Source organism: Sceloporus occidentalis, unplaced genomic scaffold (genome assembly GCF_023333645.1).
Source record: "Sceloporus occidentalis isolate IW3139 unplaced genomic scaffold, rSceOcc1.0.p SCAF_89, whole genome shotgun sequence".
Classification (NCBI taxonomy): domain Eukaryota; kingdom Metazoa; phylum Chordata; class Lepidosauria; order Squamata; family Phrynosomatidae; genus Sceloporus; species Sceloporus occidentalis.
The window spans coordinates 3,979,072-3,998,701 of NW_028317069.1; the positions used below are offsets into that span (position 1 = coordinate 3,979,072).

Genomic DNA, 19,630 nt, shown 5'->3' on the forward strand with positions numbered 1-19,630 from the left:
GGGGCGGCATTTTAAAATTCGCCCCAGGCGGCATTTTGCCTTGGGCCGGCCCTGATGAGGCCTCCACAGCCCCGTCAGAACCCTACCCCTGAGCCGTGCATCCCGCTGGGCCCGAGAGCCGCGTTCCCTTTAGCACCAGGATATGACTAAGTGTTAGTGTGTGTAAATATGTTACAATGTCTGTAAGTATATCACTGTGTGAGATCCAAAATAATATTTAAGTTACTTCCTTGCAAAGTTTTATTTTAAAAACATTCCAGATCATAGAGATTTAAAACGAAACACATTTCAGCACTAAGTTCAGACCCGGGTTGTTTATATAACAGCCTCTGTTTGTAATATAACTTCTTGGTGCTTTCCGATCTCCTGATGACATCATTGCAGTAACATATTTATTGTAGCTAGAATATCTTTTTAGAGAATTGTACAGTTAATTGTGTGTTCTCTGCCGCATAAAACCAAAAGTTGCCGGGTATAAATAGGTTGTGTCTTATCTTGTTTCTCCACGCGTTCCCATGAGGACGTTTAGTGTAGTGGAAACTTATGTATTTTGGGATCTTCCTATAGTGAGTGTGTTAAAGGGTACATTGTTAGTTTTTTTCCCCCCTAGTGATAAACCGATTGTTAGGACAAGCACTTTGCTTCTGAAGGTAGACAAGAAGCCAAACATTAGAAGTTAGGTCTGTGCTGACAACCAACGCAGGTTTATTGGATTAGGGTGGTGAATGAATTCTCTGTGTTTCTGTGGCACTGATTGGTAGGTGTTTGCTACCTAAGGGATCGTAAATTGTTTATTGACTTACATAGGACCATCATATTCCACAGCGCTGTACAATGGGGTACCGCCCCATATTTGTTTTTTATTAAAAGTGTATAGTTTCCATCCCCAGGCTGTGTATATTTATAGTTTTATGTAGGAGGCAACTTATGATTTATTTATCACATACTGAAAGATGTGATATGCTGACATAACCCGGTGGTGGCCAAAAATGGCAACATGTGCCATCATTTAGAAGAGGTTAATTAGGCACGGACGATTGAGTTTAATATAACTTATTCTATGTTTCCTTGGCAAGAAATTACCTGCATAAATGAAATAGGTATATAATTTAGAAATAATATAAAAATACATAATGAAGTTAAAAAATGCCAACACATTCATAAATAATAGGTGTAACTTTTGGGGTTTAAATGACTAAAATATTTTAAGTAGTTGATTTTGGCCCAGACTTCCAATGATATATCTATTTTTTTATATTATACTTCAACTTAAACAAGATCAGTAAATCTTGTACTGTGCTGTAAATAGTTCATAGCAAAAGAGCTGAGAACATCTAGTGGCCAAAGCGTAGTATGACAATAAGAAATCTACTCAGAAACAGTAAGTTCTACTTACCGAGAGCTTCTTTTCCCTGCCGATCCCTGGTGACACTACAGATAGACTCCTTCTCCGTACCTGAGATAGGGCAGGACTCAAAACACCTAAAATCCTTTAACAGATAGCAGCGGTGAATAGAAAAGACCACACAAGAAACAAAAAACATAATGCAACAAATCTATTCAAGGAATAGGAAGGTCTCGCTAAGTAGAACTTACTGTTTCCCGCCATTCCAGGAGACTCTGTGGATAGATATACCAACGCTGAAGGGTGGGAAATAAAAACGGCATCCAAAACCTTCTGGCCAAAAAGCGAGTCTTCCTTAGCCATACTATCAAGTCTGCAAAGCTAGGCAAAGGTATGGAGACTTGCCCAGGTTGCAGTCCTACAGATCTGGTCAGGAGAAATGAGACATCGTTCAGCCCAGGAGGTGGATACTGCACAAGTAAAGTGGGCCCGGATCCCCGCTGGGGGAAACTGACCGGCTGCAGAATACGGCAGATACAATCCACTTGGCAATGGAGAACTTAGAAATGCTCAATCCCCTGTTAGGACCGGATGAGGCCACAAACAGGTGAGATGACTTCCTCAGGGGCAGAGTTTGTTCTAGATAGATGGTGAGGCATCTATTAAGGTCAAGAGTGTAGGGCCTCTTCCTCAGAAGATCAGGGAGATGAAAAAAGGTCAGTAATACAATCTACTGGTTCTTGTGGAAGACTGACTAAACCTTCTAGGTCTGAGCAAAAGTGTCCACAGCCAAAGGATGGTCCTTTGGATCAAGGGAAAAGAAGGTCTGGGCCTGAGCATTGCATCTGGAAGCCATCAGGTTGATATCGGGCAGTCCCCATTCGAGGACAATAAACCTAAAGGCCGCAGGATTTAGTGACCACTCGCCTCCCAGGACAGGAGCTCTGCCTAAGAAATCCGCCTGAGTGTTTAATGACCATTTTAAGTGAATCACAGTCAGGGTAATAGAACAGGCTTCTACCCAGAAGGGGATCCTAAAAGATATGCGAAGCAGAAGAGCACTCCTGGTACCCCCTTACTTGTTAATACCCACCACTACTGACCGATTGCCGAAGCATAGCAGGATGTTTTTGCCCAACAGCAGAGGTTCCCAATGACGCAGGGTGTTTCCCCTGGCAGTTAGAATGAGAAGAACACAGAGGCCTTGAACAAATCGGTCTTGATAGGTGGCTCCCCATCCTCTGATGCTTGCATCGGTGGTCAGAATTTCTTTGGCCAATAAGGACCACAATTTCCCTGGAGCTAGGATATTCCTTCGAAGCCACAAGGTGAGAGATGATCTGACATGAGAAGGGACGCAGATGAGCTTGTCCAATGATGCAAAAGAAAATTCTGGAGAATCCTCAGGTGGGCCAGAGCCCAAGGAACTGCGTACCTTGTGGAGGCCATCATGCCCAGCAGGGACATACAAGTCCTTATAGAGCGAACAAATGCCATCTATCTTGGAAGGTGGACGGCATGGTTAAGCCAGTCATCCAGGTAAGAGATGACTGAAATCCCTTGAAGCCTGAAGTGAGCTGTCACTACTGCCAGGAGTTTCGTGGAGACCCTGGGTGCTGCTGACAGACCAAACGGAAGGGCCTGAAACTAGAAATGTTGTATGCTTGAATCCCAAGGGTTGGCTATTCATAGGAACCTTTGATGAGATGGATGGATAGGAACATGAAGATACGCATCTTTCAGGTCTAGAGACCAAGAAGTTGTGGAGGCGTAAGGTGTCGAGAGTGGATGTTATAGTTTCCATCTTGAACCGGACATATTGGAGGAGACTGTTTAGGAAGCACAAGTCTATAATCAAACGGAATCCTCCTGAGGCCTTTGACGCCAAGAAGACAGGAGAATAAACCCCCAGTCCTTGTTAGGGAGGAGGGACATGAACCAGTGACTGCAGCTCTCTGAACTGATCAATGGCAGACAGCAGAAAGGCACACCTCGTCTGGTCCTGAGGAAGGTGGGAAAGATCTCGAGGTCTAAAAAGAAACTGTAAACGATACCCATCTGTTATGATGCGTATCACCCAGAGGTCTCGAGTGATGGTCAACCAGCTGTCCCTGAAGAACTTGAGCCTTCCTGTCACAGGAATGCGATTGGTGTCATGTCAAACACTCAGGGTCATAAGGCGTTTTGGGGAAGGAGAATCTGTCAAATCTTCCATTCTTTCGAAGAGGTCTGCTTCTAAAGCCTTCTTCCCGTAAAGAGCAAGGAAATCTGGAACCATAGCCTCTGGACTGCCCTGGAAAGTATTGCCTGAAGGACTGAAGCCTTCTTCCGGAAGCTGGTCTTCGCTGCGACATCCAGTGCTTGTCCCCTGTAGTCTTCTCCAACAGGGACTCAGGTTCTTCACAGAACAGAGATTTGGCCTTAAAGGGGATATTAAGCAGTCTGTTTTTAGAGGCATTATTGGCGGCCCAAGCTTTTAGCCATAAGGCTCACCTGACAGCAACTGGGAGAGCAGAAGCCCTGGCTGTCATTCGGATGGCCCCAATAGATGCGTCACATAGAAAATCCACAGGCAGCTTAACAGCAGCGACGTTCTTGAGGATCATGTCCCTAGATGTTTTGGCACCAATATCCTCTTCAATCTTTGAAACCCAGACCTTAACTGCTCTGGACACTAAGGCCGACGCAATGCCTGGCTTAAAAACTAAAGCAGAGGCTTTCTTCTCCATAAGGTCAGAAAAATGGGAACCATCCTCAAGAGGCAACAATGGTATCCACCAAAGGAGTAGCACAGAACTGGGAAACAGACGCTTAACACGCCTAGATAGGTTAACCCATTATTCTGGGTGATGCCATTACTGCTTGACGATATCAGACAGAGCAGGATAACCTGGAAAAGAGACATTACGTTTGGAAAAGCTGGAAAAAAATGGGGTGACACTTCTGCGTTTTCCTCCAGATACATAGCACACCTCGCAGCGGAGGTAAGGGTATCTATCATCTCCACCGGAAAAATAAAAGAACTGTCTTCCTGGACTTCACCTTCTTCAGAAGAAACCTCCGCCACCTCAAGGTAATGGCGTCCGAAAACTGGGGAGGCTAGCAAACCAGGAGAGCGGGATCATGCACCGCAGGGAGGTGAAGGAAAGAAGACGCAGGGACAGCTTACTGACGAAAGGCAGAGAAGGTAGACTGCATCCCCCTGTCCCATCAGAGTCCGCCTCCGACTTCAGGCAAGTGGGGCTAAGCTTCTTTATGGAATCTTGTAAGGATTTGTGGCAACCAGATCATTGCACATGCTTAGAGTCTTCGTTAAAGCTTTCTTGGGCTTGTCCTCAACAGAAGGGGGCTTAGAGTTATCAGCTAAATTAGGATGCAACAGCACCACACAGAACAAACCAGCGGAAACAGTATCCTACTCACCCAGCCGCTTATATAGTCAGCAATCAAGTTCCAGGCCACAGCAGCGAAGGTTTTCAAAATCATCTGAAACGAAACGCACTACCGGAAGTGCATAACGCTCTTGACCGGAGGTAAGGGGATCGTCATGGAGGATGCCGTTACAGATCCCGACCCTACAAAACACCCGCGCCGCCTGAGAAGAGGCGCTAAACGGAGAAGAAAGGTAAGTGGCGTCAGGCATTGTGGCACCAGCCAACAGGCTATGGTGCAGACGGCATCCCCCAAACAACAGGGCTTAGCCCAGGAAGTCGGCTCAACCTAGAGCTGTTTAAAATAGCCAACGGGGCTATCTGGGAGGGGCTTTTAAGTGTTTGAGTCCTGCCCTATCTCAGGAACGGAGGAGGAGTCTATCCGTAGTGTCACCAGGGATCAACAGAGAAATCTTTGGATGTCAGCTGGAACCCAGTGTCACATCTCACCTGCCCTTATGACATCTCTCATTCTTGGTGCTGTTTCACAGGACATTCTTCAAACAGAGTGTAGACTGCATCAGCCCTGTCATCACATACCAGCACTGGGCATCTGAACAAACGCTCAAACACACACCCCGAGTGCGTTCTATGCTAGCTTCCAGGCTCAGGATTGAACCCAGTGGTGGCCTTGGCACTGTAGGCCTGTGGACTGTGTACCGCTGCACGCAGTGGGCTTGGGGCTTAGTATCTCTGGTGAGTGTTTCCCAGACACAATGTTTTACACTGAAATCTTAAACCCACAAATCTAGATATGAGGGTATTCATTCCAAGGGCATTACTCGCTGGCTGTGGGACGTGGTAACTATGGACCATTAAATGCACCGACACGACACTGTCAGCCTCACAAATCCTTTGCTGTAACAGTAATATACAATGTTGCACCAATTAATAAGGCACATTGTATTAAGGGTTGTTTGTATATGGTTTTATTGAAACAAACTGCATATATACATATACAAAAGTTAGTTTCTACCTAAAAAAAAATAATATTTCTTTGAACACTGAAATATCTTGATTAGTTTTTAGGCTGTATACACATTCTTTTCAGTTACTAAAAATCAAACGTGGCGCTATACAGAGCTATACGCGTGATATTCTCAACATATAAGAAGTAAAGCAAACTTTCTTCCTAGTGCATATTGTGACCTCTGTATATATATTTCTGAGATAATGCCTGCCATCAGGAATAAAATTTTAAGAGCTATGATTGCTTGGCCAATTGGGCTTGTAATTATTTTCTACCCCAATGCCTACATAAGCTGTGTGCTCTTCCAGCCCCTACCGTTCCTGCCTCCATGTGATACTCGGGATGGTGCTGTGAAGGTAGGTAGATAATGCTGGGTTTATTACGACTAGAAGTTTAACAAGAAGTGTGAGTTAGCTTATTAGTGGTTAACACACCACACTTGCGCCATCTGTATCTGTGTTGGAGAGAGTAGATCTCCTAAACATAAGGAAAAAAAATCAAGGTGCACAAAAATAAAACCACCCCGCAACCGCAAACCACAAATGTGCATTTGCGGTATCTCTCTGTGAAAGTCTCAGTCTGTCTGCTTTCTGTGAGATACGGCGACAGACACATCCTGCAGGTAGGAAGTGAAGCACTCGTCTCTTTCCGGTGTCTCCTTCTTACAACAGCTCTCAGAATCCTTCCACGAGTTTTTCTTGACGGTGCACAGTGTCTCGATAAACTTCTCTTTCTGTGTGAAGAAGAAAGGGTGTTAGTCTCTCTGTCCGACCAAGAAGATCAAGCAAAGTGCATTATGTACTATGTCTGTACTGATCAAGCTTCTAAATAAAACCTCTACTAATCCAAGCCAAGGTTTGAAAGCGTATAGGGAAAATAAGCCGGAATAGAGGGTCTGTCCAGCGGAGATATTGTTACCCTGGAAGCGCAGTGATCAGACAGCCTGATCTGGTTAATGTCTACGCAGAATAAAGGCATTTCATCTCGCTGACCACGTAGGTTTTGTATAATGTTTAGGTGATGTTGGGTGTTCTTAAAGTCATCCCCCTCATCTATTTAACCATACCTCATGTTTGCCATGTCTGGAAATATTTGGTCCACGTTTATCTGTTACACACTCACCTGCGTCTCCACACACTCCAGCGTGGCATTTGGAAGCAGACCACAGCAGGACTCTTTCAGGCTGGACACCAGCAACGTGATCTGCTTACTGTTGGGTAAATAAAAAGCAATGTGAGTAATGATGCCTGCTGTTGGAATCAATGGAATTTTGCAGGATCTAGTTTTATGTTGAAATACTAGCACAAAGTACTAGTACAAACTGGACAAAGCAGAATATTCCATGGGTTGCTATGGTGGTTGCACTACTAACACCAGAATCCCCATTTAAGATTACAGAATGAAGACCTTTAGAGAGTCATGGTCAGTGGTTGAGGAGCCACTGTGAAAAAATACCACTCAGCATATTAATGTAACAAACTGGCAGCCGTGGCTAGTGCTTCCCGCAGGAGCAGAAACCACATTTCCATAGCCCAGATTCCTGGGTTCATGCTATGTTCCACCACCCTTGGTATGGTGGCCGGAAGCAATAGGGGTCCTCCTTCCACAAACGTTGCTGGTCCATGTGAAAACTCCTACTTGCTCAGCAACCTGGAGAGATGCCTACGAGCAAGAATCAGCCTTGGACGGCCCGAGTTGGAGATGCAGGTTGTTTGAATATTCGGGAAATTGTCATTGCTTCATCCCCATCAATTTGTCCAAACTTCTGCTCCACAACTGGGACTCTCTGTCAGGGCCTTTGACCAGTCTGACATAAGCAGGCCTTTACTTCCTTGAAAGGCTCCTAGTCCCCTTCTCCTGAAATAACTGTGACTGACCATATCAATTCTGGCCAGCAGAGAGCGATGTTTTCTAACGTTTAAAGGGCAGGCAACTTTCACAAAAGCCCAAAAGACAAAAAAATTGCTACATTCAGAATTTTAAGGAAACCACACGAGCTTTAGAAGGATTTAAATATTAAATATGAAATAATTTATTGACTAAGATTCTACATTCTATATACAAGAAATGTATTTGTGTGCAATAAAACCCATGGCTGGAGGATCACTACTAATCCACTGATGGAACATTGTCTTTCTTGCTATACGTGCAATAGTTTTACATAGCGATATGGAGTCCTTGCATTTACACCCAGGACTGCAGAAGCTGGAGCCTGGAGGATATCAGATACTCTTAATAACTTTAAACAACAACAAATACTACTACTAGTGGATCTGTGACATCAGATGTAATCTATGAGCTGAGATAAATCTCGTGGACAATTCTAGATCGCCTTTCTAGAAGTGATGTTTTTAATTTCTGGTTGTAGCCAGGAGCTCCATGTGTTTAACTAAGCGGTTTAAGTGTTTAAAATATTTCTTTAATACAAAGAACTAAAGAATTGAGCATCTTTTAGGGAATGCATCAGTGATGAGCGTTATGGGTTGTACTCACTGCTTGGTGAGTAGCTTGTTCTCTCCGCATAAGATCTGCAGATCCTCCACAGTCACATTGCTCAAGTTCATAGTCTCCACCTCCCGGTCATACTCAGGGTAAGGGGCACTTTTGGCAAAGCAGCTGAACATGCCGGGCCGGTCCCGTTTTGCGCAGCATTCGTGGCGCTTGGTTTTGACGGTTCGCTCCTGCAGACAGAACTTGGCCAGTACTTTGTCCCACTGCATGTCACGGAAAACAAAAGAAGACGTTGGGATTAGTGCTACAGACATTAATATCTACAAACAGAAACTACCAAAGTTACTTAAATGCTGAATATTCAACAGCCCTTGTGCACTTTTACAGTTATCCCAGAAACAGCATTGTAAATGAAGTACTGTGTTTTACAAAACAACTATAAGAAGAGTCAGGGACTGAAATAGTCCCCTGGGTAAAGTTGGACACTCACCGCAGTGTGAGCGCACACCACATTTTCATCTTTGCAGCACTTCTTGAACTCGCTCTCCAAACGATTGATTGTTTTGGCCTGACGCACATAGAATCCAAAGCCGCTCTGGGGCAGCATGTCTTGGTTGTAGATTGGCCTGAACTTCCTCAGCTTGCAGATGTTCTGGATGTTGCTAGACCTGGGTTCTCCTGGTGGGAAGGACAGATCAGGTAGCCCGTGTGTGCTGTGTTTTTGGACTTTCCGTGATCTACCGGATATGATGCCTCTGGAGCTTCCCAGAGATGGTACGTCAGCGCTGCCTATTTCTTGCAAGGCAACTGGCACTGAAGGAAAGACGTATCTGGGATTGGGAGCTTCAGACGCGAAGCAAGCTTCTCTCTCGGATCCTTGCATCCAACAGCAATGGTAATGACGGGTCTTTATTGAAAACTCTACATCACAAAACGTCTCCAGGCTGTTCTTCCACTGGAAGAGAGTAAATCATCAGAATTTAATCTTTAAACATCACTACTACCAATTTTCACTCAGTCTCCTCATCAGTAGAACCTTGACCAACATGCCAAGATCAACAGAAAAATCACTGAAAGTTGTCCTCAGGAGCCAAACTCAGCAAGTTAAGACAAGTTTCACGCGCCTTCAACTGTCAATGGAACACATCTGACAAACTTGGCATAGCTGCACAGTTTCAAAGCCAAGTTAAGCTTCAGTGGTCCCCAGATAACAAGCTTGGTCCTCAGTCAGCAGATAAAGTTTGGTTAACATGGACCCTATAGATATGAGTAATCTCAAGGCATTGGTTTTTCAACCTATGTACTGAATTAGGGATGAGGTAGCAACAAAGCCAGTACGTACAAAAATCCTGTTCTACTTCTTTGGCCGAAGGAAATGCAATCTTAAAATTTAGTGAAGGGCAAATAACTCTTCACTGGAAGCCCTGTTGAGGTGCAGATGCAAGAACCATAATAAGATTCATCAGAATACTATGTACCAAAAAGAACAAATTCTCAGAATAGTTGAAACTTATCGTCCTTATAAAGTGAAATGTTCATATTTTGTTTACAAATATCTATGGAGATTCTACCACTTAAACACTAGACCAATATTTGGTGGATTCGCTATATCCTATGAGGGTGCCATCGCCATTCAGATCAGGTTTCAGTTATAAAAACCCCACTCACCACTTGCACCGCACAGTGCAGTTTGTCAGCCTGCCGGCAGCATCTTGCATATCCATTTTCCATGTTGTTCATGGCTTCTCCTTGGCGGCTGAGGTGGGAGAACCCAGTCTGTGGAAGGTTGTGTGGACCGTAGCCGGTGATGGGCCGGTTCATATTGCAGATATTACCGATATTGCTCCGATCTGGCCTTCCAGGAGGGAAATCCTTCACATTGCTGCCTATAGACGAGATGCGCCCAGCTACGGGTCTGTGGCCACGTGGACTCATGACAGGTTCACCATGATGGGGAAGAGGAAAACGAACTGCAACGACAATGTCACAAAGTTACATAAAACTAACGGCAAGTTAATTAATGTGCTCTGTACATTTTAAGATGGCCCTGTGGGCGCCTGGCACTTAAGGCAAAACTATTTGCCATTACAAATAAAACATGTAACAGCAAAGTGTGCGTATAATGGAATGTGAGCACGGCATGTGGTCTTCTGGATTTGACCTCACCCATAATGCAAACAGAAAATGCTGCTTAAATTAATTATAAAGGCACCCTGGGCCAAGTGCCAGAGGTTGGCTGAGGGCAGAAATTCACCCGTATTTATCACAAAGTAAGAAAGCTGCTGGTAATTTCTCATAAAGTCTGCCCTTATGTTTTAATTTTGTGGAATTCCAATAGTTTTAATAAGGGTAAAGCTATTTTAGCTCTTGGATATGAATTCAAGCAGCAAAGCGAGAGCTTATCTCAGCCCACCAAGAGGTCCAGCTCTCCATGATGCAGGAAGTAGATGCATTGTCCTGGTCTTCAGTGTCTGAGAAACTATTTTTACTGATACGAAGGGCTTAACATGAAAAAAGCAAAGTTAAAGCGTCTTCTCCATTGGTTGAACATAATCAAGATAATTTCATAAAGATAAAAGAAAAAATGTAGGACAATAAGAATTAAATATTTATTTTATAAGGGGCAAGAGGTGTGCTGATAAAAGTACTGGACTGGTGGAAAGATAACTCAATAAACTACCAGTGGTCAAATATTCTTGAAGCATTTTGCCACCGAGACGGGACATCCTAGTAGTTACACGGATCTGCTCTATGATAATAGCTGCGAAACCATGTTTACCTTCTCTCTGCTCCTGAATGGGCATCTCCGGGAGGACTTCCCTCTGATACATGTTCCAATCATCGGTAACTGGGGAAAAATGGAAAGGAAAGAAGTCACGCGTTGGTTTTATTCCAGGTAGAATATACAGAAACAGTGAGACTGCTTACGAAGGAGGGATATCAGAGGTGACCGGAGCCTCTCTGTGATAAAAGCTTTATACACAATACTAAGCAAACCATTGTTACCTTCTCTCTGCATCTGCATGGGCAGCTCCGGGAGGACTTCCCTCTGATACATGTTCCCATCATCAGTAACTGGGAAAAACACAGAGCGCATGAAATTAAGTCACGCGTGAAAATCCGAAGAACGCGTATCATAGCACAGCGCTACGGAGTATGATGGTGCCATATAAATTAATAAATAATCACATACACATTATAGACCATTTAACTATGCTATGGATGAAGCTTTCATCCAAGACTTAATAAAAATCAGATTAGTTTCTATTAACCCTTCTGTATCAGGGTCACTGCGCGCACATTGTATGGAGGTAGTGCAGGTATTTCCAGCCGTGTTGGAAGGAGGACCGGATCTTGCATTTAAAGCTGACATTTGGAAACGTTTCAGGATTACTTCCGTCTTGCTGCGGTGGAAAGATTCCGTAAAACGGAGTGGGGAAATGCCTGGCATCAGGACAAATTATGGGATTCTCCCGAAAAAGAGAGTGAGTCTGTGTGCTGGCGCACAGCAATGCCTCTCCAGTAAATACGGCTTTAACATATGTTTTATACAAACATACATACATATGTTACACATACACACTCTAACACTATAGGGGACTCAATACTAATCTAGTAAACAGGATTAATTGTTTCAACAATATTTAAAAAGTAAAAGGTGTATTTGGCCCCAGGAAAGCAAAAATCTGGATTTAAATGGAAACCAGCTGAAAAGCGAAGAACAAGGAATTCTGCCTGTTTACATCTGCACAAGCAGTTTACAGATACCAAAACGCCAAATATTTTATATCAACAATATACAAAAACAAACCAAAATTGGCCATATCTCTGGAAATCTGCAATATTGCTTAAAAAACGGTAAATTTACAGTTCTGAAGTGGATGACACTGTAACTCTGACCTTTAACACAAACATTCAGGACGCCTGCGAGGGGCAAACGAGTTCAGATTGGTTTCTATATGTTTATGCAGCAGAATCTGGTCTTCAGCACAGAGGACAAAGAAGACCATCTCACCCACCAATAATAAATAGGGATTCCCTTTCCAGACAAAACAACCAGCAGCCTCTCCCTTTTCTACTCTTCAGACAAAGCAGTCTTATGCAATTCTTTTCTAAGCTGCATTAAGCATCAACATACTGTCCCTGGGATTCCAACGCTCCCAGATGTAGCGCCAGTGGTCTCCAGGACGGCCTTGTACATCTTGAGTTTAGTCTCAATGAAGGCAGGAATCTGGGATTCTAATTTTAGAATGATTAGAGTGTTTTGTTAAGTTCTGACTTTGATTCCGTTAATAAACTGACACCTTCCCACAATCTGCCCTTAACGCATATGGTTTCCAAGCACCTTAAAGTTGTGTTTCCAGTACAACACCAGTTTGGCAACTGTGCTTCAATGCAATGGCTGGCACAGCAAACAGGACATGAGTCCAAAGCTAAAAGCAACATCTGCTCTAGAACGATCCAACGGCAGCACATGCAGGTTTATAATGTGTTGGGATGAGGGTTTTTTTTTCGCTTTTAGGGAAGTAAAAGGAGAAATCTAGACACAAAGCGGGTTTTCACATGACTCGGCTCTAGAATGCTGTAGAAGTTTATACAAAAATTCAGCTATAAAACCAAAGTAAGCAAAAATGACTTAAAACACTATCCCTGCTTAATGCAGCAAATTCATATACCCCGTACTTAAATTCAATGCAATAGTTAACCTTTCTAATATTGGAGTGGCTGACTCCCTTGCACTAGAAGGGTTAAATTAGATTAAGGTGCAAAAACAACACATCAGAACATGTTATTAGAAATTGTGGGAATGTCCCAATCTAGCACTGTTAGCCCTTCACACATTGTTACTAGTCTGAGAGTTCTAGTGATATTTGGAGAATCGGAGGGCACACAGATAAATGTATATTAGATCATAGGAACATATGGGATCAGGGATAGGCGAAGTATCTGTATAAGGACACCAGTGTCCGTGGCGAGGTTTGTGAAGGTCTATAGAACATCATTAAATTGTCCACCACAGACCCAGTAAATGCCTAGCCCTACGTTAGACGCATATTCCACTATTAATCTGAAGAGATGCGATGGTAAATGGGCTACAGAGATCAAGAACTGGTGGGTTATTTCATTACGAGAGTCGACGAGTCTACGCTATGGAATCGGAGCCTTATATTTAATCACAAATAGTCCTTTGGCTTCTTGCCCCAAATCAGCAACAACGAGATAAAATCAGGTCATACGGATTTAAAGGCAGTGTATACTGTGAACTAAAAACACGGTTGTGGGGACTCTTCTGACATGCAAAGAGTTTAAAAAGACGAGAGCTCCGAAAATCTGATGGCTACCACACCCCCAGCACCAATGATCCCACGTAAAGCGATTTCCTTTTAGCTATAATATTCCACACTAGCTGTCTCTATCAAAATCACTGCGTAATTAATGGGACCTTTTATCACATTTCGTTCAGTCGCTGGAAATCTGGAAATCCCAAATCTGATCTTGAATGTGGAACACCAATTCTTACTACGCTCATCCAAAATGATAATAAAGTGCAGAAGAACATCATAGGAGTTGTCGACAGCTGGAGCACTATTCTGGTGATTGCTCAGGTTCCCCTCTACTGGAAAGTGATTCCACGAATCCACTACACTTTTCCTAGATCCCGTCTCCTCTCCTGCTGAGGTTTTGATATTAAGAGGCTTACCTGCATGCACCACCAGGAATGACAGCTGCAGAGTTATTATCCACACGAATAACCGATCCATGATGTTTGGGATTGCGATGCTGGATTTCTCTGCTTCTGTCTGCCTTCGCTTGGGGTTTCCCAAGCCTTTAAACAGTTCTTTCCACACCCCTGTGTGTGACTCACCGGCCTGCAGTCACTCCCCCCCACGGTACACTCAATACTGTAGTCTCGTGATCAGCTGGTTTCAGCATATGTTGATTTTGGATCGTCCCCTGTGCTGATGCTGAGGAAACCTCGTATTGACGGTCACAGAATTTTCATGTTTGTAGAGCTCATTACCATTCCTTCCCAAACTTTTCGAAAGAATACAAAAAAACTGGATTTTTTTCTGAATTTTTTTCCAACGCCTGAGGGCAACTACAGTCTGTGGGTTGAAAGAGTGATGGGCTGCTGCTCATATAATATATAGTTATTCACAGCAGGCGCTGCAAAAACATTCATGGGACGCCAGTGTCTGCTTACGTGGCCACCTGGGTAAGATACATGGCAATCTCTTTCCGTCTGGGGGCCTCCGTTATTATTCCGCCACCAGTCGCTGACCCCTAACAGCCTGCCGTGCTGGGGACTGTGTGGCGATATAGCCCGCAAACTGATGGAAACATGGCGGCTCGGTAAGGGTTGCACTAGCCAGGCTAGTTTGGGATAGACAGGAATTTGGTGTATTTGCCAAATCAAAACAAACAGCTTTCTTGTGACCCATACAAGCAGTAATACAGCCCGATCGAATGCATTCCACCGTAACAAAGAAATTATTTTCACAAGGAAAGGGTGGGATGCTCCGTATCACCCAATCACAGAGCTCGTTTCACCGCCATCATATACACACACCACGTAACCGTGTGCCACTGCCAGTAATCTGAACACAAACATTGCATACGCATGAGGTTTATTGTAGGATGCCCTGTGCCGACACGAACACACACAGGCTACAGGCAAAGCTGGAACCTTCTCCCATACATCCCGTGCTACCCCCTGTATAATAGTAATAAATAGTAATTATACATGGATCTATGGGGTAATGTTAAACAATTACATTTAAGATTTTGGAAAAGGTAGACATGCTTTAAGATTATGCCTAATACACGGCACTTTACCTTACATCCTGACAGCTCTGTGCACGGTGGGATTCCACAATGGGGCAGATTGTAGCGTCTCTTACCACCGGTCCACGACACTCCTGTACACAAAAGGAGGCGGCCTAGCGCTTTCTCGTGCTGCCATATCTGGTCATGCGCCGCATATTTGTACCAAAACTACTTCCTATCTAAAAGATATTTATTTTATGGCCCCTTCTGTTGACAATTGTCTCCATGTACATACCAAAATGTAATTTATTTTTGGACTTTTGTTAGCGCTGTCCCTCTGAAGGTCAGGCAAGTCAAAACTCATGGCAGCTGATGTTCCAAAGAGGCCACCCCCACCTATACGATCATAGAGGTCACCACAAGTCTGAAAGAAGCAATACTGTTTACTAAATATTTTGTATTTTTTGCCTGTATGGTGGTCTGTTTATGATTACACTCTTTATGAGATAACAATACTTAAGTTATTATAAAGTTTATTGTTTTATAAAGCAACTTGTTTACAGCCTATTTCAAATTAATGTTATTGCTTAAAACAAACAAAAAGCACATAGTGGAGTTTCTATAAATATTTTAATGGTGTCGAAAGCGGTGGAGCTCACAGGTCTTCTTCAGCAAGACTTGTTCATTCTCATGATGTTGACAGCATGTTGTCTGGGGGGGGGGGTGTTAATTGCTGCTATGTCACATTCTATGAGCTGTGATGCTTCTGGTCCATCCAAAGTCCAAGAATGGCATTGAGTCCTCATCATGTATTCACATCTTAATGTGGATCCATAAAAAATTCAAGTGTAGAGAATGATTTGCCACCGTTTGCTGTAAAGAATAATAGCAGGTCCTGTGAACACACCTTAGAAGTGCAGACAGCAATGTTGTCATGGATATGTCAACCACCATTTGGCCAAACTCCCTACAGGAGAGGGAGAGCTGGAATCTGGAGCGATCCCCCAGGCGCCCCTCAGGAATCTGGAGCTTCAGAATATCTCCTCAGCGTTCCTGACACGCGAGTCTCGAAGCTCTGCCAGTCTCCCAATTAGCTCTGCCAGGTTGCGCTCCCCATGCTGCTTGTTGTCTCTTGTCCGCACATTCACTGTACTGTTTTGCCTTTCTTTCTCCCCAGCCACTGGAACGTAAAGAACAAATCCTTAACACAATGATGATTGACAAAACATGTTTTTATTTCTGTATGAGAAGGCGGTACAAAAAGTTACTCATAATTTTTGAAGACCAGCTTCCACATATATGTATTCTCACTGAGCTTTGAAGACCTCAAAGGGCTTTTCTTCAGATGTAAACGTCTTGTATCCCCCTTTTGATTCACATCTAAAGTGACCTCAGAGGTCGTGAAAGCTTATTAGTAAAAGTGGTAAAAAGTGGTAAAGGGGGAGAACAAAAGTCTTAAACACACAACAATAATGGAAACATTAGTGATTGAGTTCATCAGTTATCCAACCAATGTAGGTCATACGAGTGAATCACCCAGCGCTTAAAACGAGAGAGACGCGGCCACTCATCACATCAGCAGAACATCTGGGACAGTTCCAACTAAATTAATGACATACTTCCAGGAACCCATCACGTGAGTTGGTTAAAATATTCCACTCTGTGCCTTCTCATGTCACAGCACTGCAGGCGAGGATCAGGCATTAGCGAAGGAATACCCGCGTAGCAAAAACTGACACAACCAACGACATATTACGACGACTTGGACGCTACAAATGGGAAAGTCAGGAAAGCTCGTTAAAGGAGAGTTTTGGTCACTGTAACATTCCCACTTCCTGAATGTTCCGGTGGTGGCTAAAATCATCCAACTACAGATCACTTGCAATTTACATTTCCTGGTTATGGTATTTATAAACAATATGTATAGTAAAAAAAAAAAAAATCCTCCAGCTTCACAGAAGCTTCTTGATATTTTGACCGCGGGCTCCCTGGGCTATTGTCTGGACGCTGGTCAGGACTGATATTGTTTCACTGATCTAGCATTGTTGTGTGTCTTTATCATGTGTTATTCAAAAAGGACCCAGAGGAACAGCTACTTATCACTTCCGGACCGTCCTTCCTTCCAGCACGGAAATAAATAAGGTCAGCTTGATAGAAACAAGGCTATGCAAAGAAAGATGATGCACGAGTGTTATGGAAAACTCTTCTGGCTTTATGTCAAGACTTATGTAAGAGTTACGATGGCCTCCGAGCAGCCTACGGGCCTTTATTTTGCTGGTAGACAATCCAAAGGGGGTTATTTTATACATAGTACCAATAAAACATCGTATTAACTTATATATATATATATATCAAGGTTCCATACCAAGAATGAAGTTATACTGTGCCAGCTGGGCCTTGCGAATCTTTTTGTTCAAAGTGGTCCCTTGGTCAATGTCCACGTCAGCCATAAAACCACATTCGTGAATTGCCTGTCGTACCTAGTAGGGAATTAGAACAAATGATAAAGGCAATCCAGGAGAAAAAAAACAAACTCATTTTTGATCTTTAAGTATTTTGTGGAATGCATACATTTAGAAACACTTTGTATTTTTCAAAAAGCACCATTTCATACTCGTTTTTTTTTTCCATCAAAATAAGCCAAATCCTTGGCAACCACGTCACCCAGGGTTATTTGACAACTTTTTTACTGATTTCAACAATGAATGAGAAGGAAGGGGAACTGTTTAACCGTGTTACCTGGGATAGGATGATCTTACCTCGTTGGCATAACTCTCAACGCTGGGTCCTATAGGTATCACCATTACCTGGAATGGGGAGAGCCAAAACGGCCTGCAAAAAGTAAAATTGATAAATAGCAAGTTTCACTATTTTTTACCGCTGAGAACTCAACTGCATATCTCTTGGTGGACAATATCTGGCTGGCCGCTTCCTGTTGGGTATAGTATTGGTGGATTTCCAGCCAGGAAAGAGTCAGCAGGTTGACGCGTATATCGGTAAAAGCTGACGGGCATACGCTTACCACTTCCCGGCGTAGTTTTCAACCAGAACAGCCAACATCCTCTCCACTGATCCCAAAACAGCACGATGGATCATCACCGGCCTCTCAACGCTGCCTTCCAGCTTCCTGCGGAAAACACGAACCCGACATATCAAGCACGGAACTTAACGAATACACACACGTGTTATATAATTATAAATACACCTTCAGTAAATATCTGTACAAAGATCATTTACATGCAGAGCAAGAACAGAAGATTAGAAAGCCACTTAATTACAGTTCAACAAGAACAAAGTTTCTTTGTTTCTACAAACTTGGAGAAAAGATGAAAAAGTTGTCTTCTGATATTCTGGGACAAAATTCCTTAAAAAAAAAAAAAAAAAAAAAAAGTCCTTTCTTCATCTTAGGTTTAATCCTACACTTCTTATAAATGTCTAGAAGTCACGAGCTTCGGAAGATATTTTGGTGAAGCATCATATCTAATCCAAACCGTAAGAGGTCTTAACCTCGGGGCGTTCTATCTCCCAGAAACCTGGTAAAGTAGGGTTGTTGTCGAAATCGTTCCTCGTTGTTTTCCTACACGCTACTTGAGCCAAATTATTTCTGAAAGCTTTAAGCTGAAGCGTAAAGTCCAAGAACGCGCACTATTCGAGGCTGAAACAATCTGAGATAATATGCGATGGAATTACTTAGAAAAAATTAAGCCATCAAGCTGGCAAAGGAAGCGAAAGGAACATTGAGGATTTCAGAGGCATCCGGAGAGATTTGAGGCTGTTCAGGGATAAGTATATGAGGGATAGGAACAGGTAGGGAATTTGCAGACCGTACAGGTGTGTTGGATGTTATCTGCCACCACCTGAAGCTCTAGCTCGGAAAATCTAACAAGCCATATTTTGCAAATAAGAAAAGAACGTAAGAGAAGCCACGTGCGGCATGCCACGTACCCCGCGTAGCTGAGGTCGAAGCGAATTGGCAGCTGGAAGTCCAGCTGGATTGTGGCACATTGGTGATAACGACCCATAGCATCCTGTATCTGGATGTCAATCTGCAGTGAATGAAACCAGACAATCAGATACAGAATTCCAGCGTTTAACGTGGAACAGAACTCAATCATAGCAAGCGAGTTTAGTACTGCCGGGGATAGGAAACGGCTGCCGAATTATTGTTTCAAATCACCTGCCTATGACAGCAGCCTGCTGACACTGCAACTGGGACTAGTAAATTAAACACGATTCAAGATTTCACACATTGCAAGAAATAAAAGGATGACGCAAGATTGAGGGAAGTTATCAAAAAGAGGACAATAAAGCAAACTCACGAGTGGATTACAGGAAAAGCAGGGATTACACCTTTCTAAAATTTGTCATAAAGCAGGATTGCACTTTCTACCACGGATATTATTTTGCCAGCATGAATATGTTAATAGTTTCCAAGAAAGAGCCGCCAATCTATCCAGCTTCCGTTAAGCAATGTCTGGGAGAAGGTGGGGCTGTCCTGGAAACGGAGACAGCCTGGGGCACTGAAGATGTTCTCAAAAAAATTAAAGCAGACAGATTTTATTTTTTTTTTTAGAAGTGACCCAATCTGGATAGAAGCTGCCAGCGTTCCCAAAGAAGACGGAATTTCTAACTTTCTCAATGTTACTTAATCCCGGTTTGGATTGT

General features: G+C 43.3%; 1 protein-coding gene across 1 annotated transcript in view; it reads right to left on the bottom strand.

Moving 5' to 3' along the window:
- Positions 1-6,320: 6,320 nt before the first annotated feature.
- The window catches only part of LOC149284759 (threonine--tRNA ligase 1, cytoplasmic-like), a 30,070-nt gene continuing 16,760 nt past the window's right edge, over positions 6,321-19,630 (bottom strand). The window contains exons 15-26 of the mRNA XM_089496367.1: positions 18,911-19,011; positions 17,988-18,092; positions 17,725-17,797; positions 17,331-17,445; positions 16,026-16,145; positions 11,204-11,272; positions 10,977-11,045; positions 9,866-10,167; positions 8,688-9,152; positions 8,240-8,460; positions 6,869-6,956; positions 6,321-6,479 (exon numbers count right to left, since the gene is read on the bottom strand). Of these exons, the coding sequence (XP_089352493.1) occupies positions 6,321-6,479; positions 6,869-6,956; positions 8,240-8,460; positions 8,688-9,152; positions 9,866-10,167; positions 10,977-11,045; positions 11,204-11,272; positions 16,026-16,145; positions 17,331-17,445; positions 17,725-17,797; positions 17,988-18,092; positions 18,911-19,011 (1,887 nt within the window). The remainder of the gene's footprint in view (positions 6,480-6,868; positions 6,957-8,239; positions 8,461-8,687; positions 9,153-9,865; positions 10,168-10,976; positions 11,046-11,203; positions 11,273-16,025; positions 16,146-17,330; positions 17,446-17,724; positions 17,798-17,987; positions 18,093-18,910; positions 19,012-19,630) is intronic.